This window comes from Peromyscus leucopus, chromosome 16_21 (assembly GCF_004664715.2).
Source record: "Peromyscus leucopus breed LL Stock chromosome 16_21, UCI_PerLeu_2.1, whole genome shotgun sequence".
Taxonomy (NCBI): domain Eukaryota; kingdom Metazoa; phylum Chordata; class Mammalia; order Rodentia; family Cricetidae; genus Peromyscus; species Peromyscus leucopus.
Window position 1 is genome coordinate 16,541,171 of NC_051084.1, and position 7,372 is coordinate 16,548,542.

General features: G+C 38.6%; 1 protein-coding gene across 1 annotated transcript; it reads left to right on the top strand.

Annotated features, from left to right (window-relative positions):
• Nucleotides 1-407: 407 nt before the first annotated feature.
• Nucleotides 408-980, top strand: LOC114688326 (putative olfactory receptor 2W6). Its single transcript, XM_028862925.1, has one exon. It carries the CDS (start codon nt 408-410, stop codon nt 978-980), a length of 573 nt encoding a protein of 190 aa, XP_028718758.1.
• The last annotated feature ends 6,392 nt before the right edge of the window (nt 981-7,372 follow it).

Here is a 7,372-nt window from a genome sequence, read left to right on the forward strand (position 1 = left end):
TGGGACTGGTTAACCAATTGGTGTGCTCTTCCCCGGGTAAGACAATTTCTCCCACTCTCATTCCTTAGTTGTTTGTAGTTCCTGGTGTAGTTCTGTGTCTTTAGCAGTACTCAGTGCACTCTGTGTTCTATGATCTCCCTCCCTCCCTCCCTCCCTCCCTCCTCCCTCCTCCCTCCCTCCCTCCCTCCTCCCTCCTCCCTCCCTCTCTCTCTCTCTCTCTCTCTCTCTCTCTCTCTCTCTCTCTCTCCCCCTCTCCCATCTCCTTCCTGCCTGTCTCTTATACATAACATATCCCATTTCCACCTTTAGGGTCCATATCTCTCATGCAGATTTCTGATCCCTTTCCATTTCCTTTTTATCTAACATGCATTTCTGCACTTGTCACCCTCCTTTTTGTGAGTAGAGTAATGACAATCAACAACAGCTCAGGTGACCATTTCATCCTGGTGGGCTTCTCTGATCAGCCACAACTTGAAAAGATCCTCTTTGTGGTGGTGCTAATCTCCTACCTCCTGACACTGGTAGGCAACACAGTGATCATCCTTGTCTCCCGTTTGGATTCTGCGCTCCAAACACCCATGTACTACTTCCTGACAAACCTCTCTTTTGTTGATATCTGCTTTTCCACCAGCATTGTTCCTCAGCTGCTGTGGAACCTCCATGGTCCAGCCAAGACAATTACAGCCACAGGCTGGGCTATCCAGCTTTATGTGTCTCTGGCTCTGGGGTCCACTGAGTGTGTCCTCCTCGCAGTTATGGCCTTTGATCGCTATGCTGCTGTTTGCCGGCCACTCCATTATGCCACAGTCATGCACCCGCGGCTCTGCCAGTTTCTTGCAGGAATCGCGTGGCTGAGTGGAGTGGGCAACACACTGATTCAGGGCACCATCACCCTCCGCCTGCCTCGCTGTGGGAACCACAGGATTTATCACTTCATCTGTGAAGTTCATGCCAATGAAGTGCACTTTGCACACGTATGAATGCACACTGATTATTCTCATTCCTTTTGTTAAATTTTTCATTGTAATTTTTCCATTGGCTAATGGGTGGTTGGAGGAATATGCTGTTTAATTTCCATGTTTGTGAATATTACAAAGATTTTCTTATTATTGATTCCTAGTGTTGCACTATAGTGATCAGAGAAGATACTTAATAATTTTGACATTGTTTTTATTAGTTAAGACATAGTTTCTAAATTTTATTTATCGTGGAGACTGTTTGTGCTGGTTAGTCAATTCCAAACAAACTAGAGACTGTAGCTGAAAGTTTTCCTGTGTCCTGGCCAGTGGTCAGGACAAATCTCTCCCACACAACCCCCAAGGAAACACACAGAGGCTTATATTAATTATAACTGCTCAGCCATTAGCTTAGACGTATTACTAACTAGCTCTTAAACTTAAATTAACCCATAATTCTGATCTATATTTAGTCACATAGCTTGGTACCTTTTCTCAGTTCTGCCTTCACATCACAACACTCTATGTCTGGCTGGCGACTTCTGACTCAGCCTTGCTCTTCCCAGAATTCTCCTCATCTGCTTACCCTGCCTATACTTCCTGCCTGGCTACTGGCCAATTCAGCATTTTATTTATCAACTAATCAGAGCAGCATGTATTCACAGCATACAGAACAACATTCCACAGTCCTTCCCCTTTTCTGTCTAATCAAAAAGGAAGATTTTAACTTTAACATAGTAAAATTACATATAAGAGAATAGTCATCAAGCAAGAATTACAGTTACAATATCTAGTCTATTTGTATTTGGCAAAATTAAAGAAAATATTCTATCATCTATCCTATATTTGTGAGTCTAAAGTTTCATATCTAATTTATCTTTGATCATAACCAAGGAAAATTATAACTATCTAGTCTTCAACCATATCAAAGACCTTAGAAGGATATAATATTACCTAAGTAAACAGGAACTGCATTGTAAGCAACTTCCAAAACTCTAGAATGACAGAGACAGCTGGCTACCTGGACAGTTACCCAAAGTTCCTCTGCAACATTGGGGCATCTATCTTCAGCCCACAGGCCTAGAGTCTCTCTGTGGCTTCTTTCTGTGTCCTCTAGAATGTCTGACAGTTTTCTCTGCAAAGCAGGAACATGAAGGACCATCTATTCTTGCAAAGTTCAGTGGTCACCTTCCTATGGGTACTGCATGTCCAGTTTATACAACATTTTGTTAAGCAGTCAAGCCAAGAACATTTTCTTGCTCAAATGGCTAACTTTTGCCATGAAGCAGATAAACTCTATATGGAGTGTCTTGATGCCCATCAATTTCCTTGAAATAATTGGTGCTGCCAGGAGCAAACATGTCTCATTGTTTGGAAAAATCTAAGTTTTTAAAACATTTTAAACACCATATCCTGTAGGTCTTTAAGTGTTTGAAGATCACCTACCTAATTGAAATATATCTATGTATAACTAGAAAACTTATCTAACATAAGTTTGATTATCATTGATGACTAATTATTAATCTGTATTTCTTAATTATACATTGCAATTTCAATGAGCTGCACAAACATAATACCTAAACAAGAGTAGAAATATACATACAGCATAACAAAATTAACTTTAAATTTATATCAATAAACTAAAATCCTTGGCAATGTAAAATATTTTAAGCAAGTTATTGCTCTTTAAAAGTAGAATCAATAATTTTACCCTTTTATCCTATCATATCTATATCCTATATTTCTATTTCATATCCCCCTTCTCTTCTTTTAGAAAGAGATTGACTATGACCAATAACAATTTATAACCAACAACCTAAACAAAAACAAACATCCATAATCCATTTTTGGGAATGTGGGCATAGTTTTCTAGGCTACTTCCTGCTGATGGGCTGGTAGTCATATGGTAATTCCTGAGAAAATTCGAGATAATGGTCAAGTCCTGGGTGGGCCGGCTATAACCTTTGTTGATAGATACCATGTGTTAAGGTTCAGGAGGTCTGGATTGATCAAATCTGATCCATCTCAACCTGGAACAAATCCATAGTCTCTTGCTTCCTGTGGAAATAAAAACAGAGCCTCCTTTCCATAGCAACATATCCTTAGATCCAAATTTTGAAATCAAGTTACCTTTAAAATATACATATTGGTTTAACTGAGCAGCCTTTACAATCAAATGTTTTCTGTAGTTAAAATCCCAAAGACAATTTAATCCAGACTCTGTGTGTGATTTCCATCTTTACGTGGCTTATTTTTTATATTACTTTTTTCTGTCTCTTTAAAGATTTTATTTTTTAAAACTTTCTATTTCTTTACAAAACTGTCTATATACCTTTCCCTCTCTCTTCCAAGCCTATGTATATTTTTATACACATTGTAAACCATTTAAAGTCTTATTTCATCTGAATATGACTTAAGTGAATCTATAATCCTTCTCTGACCAGGAGAGATTTTAACTGCTAAACTGCATTTTTAGGCCTGAAGCAGCAGCCTTGGCTACTGACTCTGCCCATTTCAGCTTTTCAACATGGAGAAGATAATTCACCTCCAGTTCTGGGAGCCATGTTCTCCACTGACTCTGGGAGGCAGTAGGTCCATGCCTCCATCCAGAAGCATGTAGCTCAGAAACCCTTCTCTTTTTTTTTTTTGTCTGTTCTTGCAAAAGCTAAATTCACCATGCAGCATACTACACAGCTTAGAGATGCCTCTGTGTACTGTGGCAGGAATCCGCTATGCTGCAGGTCAAGCCCACATGCTGCAAACCTGCCATGCTGTAGCTCAAGTCTACAGGCTGCAGCTGGCCTGAGAGATACACTAGGAAGTTGTTTTTAGCCCCCTTTCACAATCCTTTTTTTTTTTAAAAGCTTTTTCAGGTTTGGAGTGGAAATTCTTGCTACCACATTGAGTGCCAAATGTAGTTGGAAGCTTTCCTGTGTCCCAGCCAGCTGGCAGTTGGAACAAATCTCTCACACTCGTGTCCCCCAGGTAAACACACAGAGGCTTATATTAATTATAACTGTCCAGCTAGCTCAGTTGGTAGAGTATGGGACTCTTAATCCCAGGGTCATGGGTTCTACCCCACATTGGAGGCCAAATGTAGCTGGAGGTTTTCCTGTGTCCCAGCCAGCTGTCAGGACAAATCTCTCCCACTCACAACCCCCAAGGAAACACACAGAGGCTTATATTAATTATAACTGCTCGGTCACTAGTTCAGACTTATTACTGACTAGCTCTTACACTTAAATTAACCCATAATTCTGATCTATGTTTAGCCACATGGCTTGGTACCTTTTCTCAGTTCTGCCTTCACATCTTGTTTCCTCTGTGTCTGGCTGGCGACTTCTGACTCAGCCTTCCTCTTCCCAGAATTCTGGTCTGCTTACCCTGCCTATACTTCCTGTCTGGCTATTGGCCAATCAGCATTTTATTTGTCAATGAATCAGAACAACACATATTCACAACATACAGAACCACATTCCACAGCAAGAGACACCTGGGAAGAAGGAACCTCAGTAGAGTAATTGCCTCCATCATATTGGCCGACAGGCACATTTTGGAGAATTTTCTTGAGTTTAATTTATGGAGGAGAGCCAAGAGCACATAGATGGTACCATTTCTAGTCAGATGAGCTCCTGTGTTTTATAAGACAGATAGCTGAACATGAGCCTAGAAGGAGGCAAAGAAGCAACATGCTTCCACAGTTTCTGTTCCAGTTCCTGTCTCTAGGTTCCTACTCTGAGCTCCTGCTATGGCTTCCTTTGGTGATTGACTGTCAATTGCAAGTGTAAGATGAAATAAAAGCCTTTACCTGAAAGCTGTTTTTCTTCAGTGTCCTGTCAGAGCAACAGAAAGCAAACCAGGGCAGCATTTATAAACAGTTGAGGTCCCTGTGTGTTCTCAAGCTGAGGGGGGGAATGTTTGCTAGACAATAGGATCTTTGTATTCAACATGATTTAAGTCCAGTATTTCCTTTTTCTTTTCTTTTGTATAATCTGTCCAGGTAGATTAAAGGCCCCCACTACTTTATCTCTGTGTTGCAGTCCGTCTTTCCATTCAAGTCTATTCATACTTATATATTGAGATGCTCACAGGCTAGGTACGTTATATTTCCAATTTTCTTATTAAATTGACTGTTGAACATTAAGTAATGACTCTCTCTTTTTTATAGTTTCAAAAAATTAAAGTCCATTTTATCTGATTAAAGTCTAACTATTGCAGCTATGTTCTGGTTTCCCCTTTTAAGGAATATTTTCTTTTAACCCTTCATTTTTAATGTTTAAATGTCCCCACAAATCAAGTGAGTCATTGCAGTTTACAGATGGATCCTGTTGTTCTTTTTAGTTATCTACCTAATCTGTATATTATATCAAATAATTTTATCTGTTTGCATTCTAGGTAATTACTGATACTAAAGCCATTTTGATAATTGTTCAAATAACCTGCCATCTAATTGTAACAGATGACTTTAAGCTAAATTAATTTGATTGCAAGAAACAAAAGGTATATTTTAAATCCATATAGGTGTCATAATTTGGATTTTTTATTATAATTTATCTCTATATTACATATATATTAAAATTATTCTGTAACTTTTAATAGTTTTGTATTTAATGTTGATATATTCGCATATCATCCTTAAATATTTAGCATATCCTGAATTTGAGTGTATATTAGCAATAAAAGTATTATAGTTTTAGTATTGCTCATTGGTGCCTTTTTCTTTCTGCTTCTAAGAACTCTCTCAGCTTTTAAAATCTGATTGGTCTGCTGATGATGAGCTACCCCAGCTTGTCTGTCTTAGGAAATAGCTAGCTCTTCATGACTTCAGAAGGGCAGATATGATGGGTGGAATTTTCTTCCTTCCTTCTTTCCTTTCTTCCTTCCTTCCTTCCTTCCTTCCTTCCTTCCTTCCTTCCTTCCTTCCTTCCTTCCTTTCTTTCTATTTTGTCATTAGGAGTAATTTTATTTCTATGTTCCTTTAGCACTCTCAGATGTGGGTTCCATAATCCAATTTTAACAAGACAGATGTATAGCATGATCTGCTTAAGGGGCCCTCTGGCAGTAGGATCAGAATCCACCCCTGGTGCATGAGCAGGCCTTTTGGAGTCAACTTCTGTGATGGGATACCTCACACAGCCTTGAGGCAGGGGAAGGGGATTGGACCTGCATCTACGAAATGTACCTCTCCACTGGAGGCCTTACCTTCTTGTAGGAGGGAGTGGGAGGTGGGGTGGGAGGGGGAGGCTAGAGAGCTAGGAAGAGGGAAGAAGGGATCTTTGATATGTAAAACAAATAAAAAAATTTCTTAATAAAAAAGTGGTTGGTTACTCTCATAACATTTGTGCAACTGTTGTGCCAGTATAGTTTGAAGGCAGGTGATAGATCCTGTTGACATGCTTAGCTGGGATAATGTACCATTCTTTTACTGTCAACTGCGTTATTCTCTATGAGATTATGCTTTATCATATAAGTAGTAACATTAGTTGATGGACACTGAAAATGATCTACAAAAAGATTTATCTGGGAATAGCTGAAAGAGTAATAAAAAGTAGGGTGTAAGTGGAGGGAAAAAGCAAGAAAAGTCTTATGTGGCAAATACTGCCTTTAAATCTCTACAGAAAATGTTCTCATTGCCACAGTTACAAACAGCTGAGGACATGACCAGTCATAGGATTTTCTCTGTCTCCGGTTGCTCTGTTTTGTTTGTGTTCCTATTCCTTTTATTTTCAATCACTCTCATGGAAAACTAATACATATATTTAAGACTTGCTAAAATTATGGGGAAATAGAATACCTTTATTCTGAGCAACAGCTATGTTAAAGCCTGCCCATTATTTTGGTTTTGCCTGCTTGTGTACTAGCCTTTGCTATATAAAAACAAAATATGTACTTTTATAAGTCTAGCTTTTGAAATTATGATAAGGTATCTAGAGGAAAAACTACCTGGCAGGAAAGACCTAAAAGATAGATTAGAATATCCAAGTCTTCACATGTTTTTATGTGCCAATGGGGAAAACTGAAATTAATACCACAGATTACTTTTATGCTCCGTAGAGTTGTAGCTCACTTAAACCATAATAAAATAATTTCCCCAAGAACTTTCAAGGGTCAAAGAGATGGCTGGGCCTGCTATCCCTAACATGCAGCTTAGGAACTTTTATATTCCTCTAATGTCTTGACCTTCCTCTGTCTTATAGACTAATTTTATAGTAAAATGCTAAAGGCCATGTTCCTTCCTTCTACCCTACTTCTTTGCTATTTTTCTAAAATGTCTGGAATTTTATTTTCAAAACTATATTTGTAAAAAATGAAGCAATATGACTTTGGCTTTTGATAGAATCCAATACAACCTCATTTGTGACCCTGAATCTTATAAAATATTTTATTTAATATTCATACACATAGTGTGTTTGGAT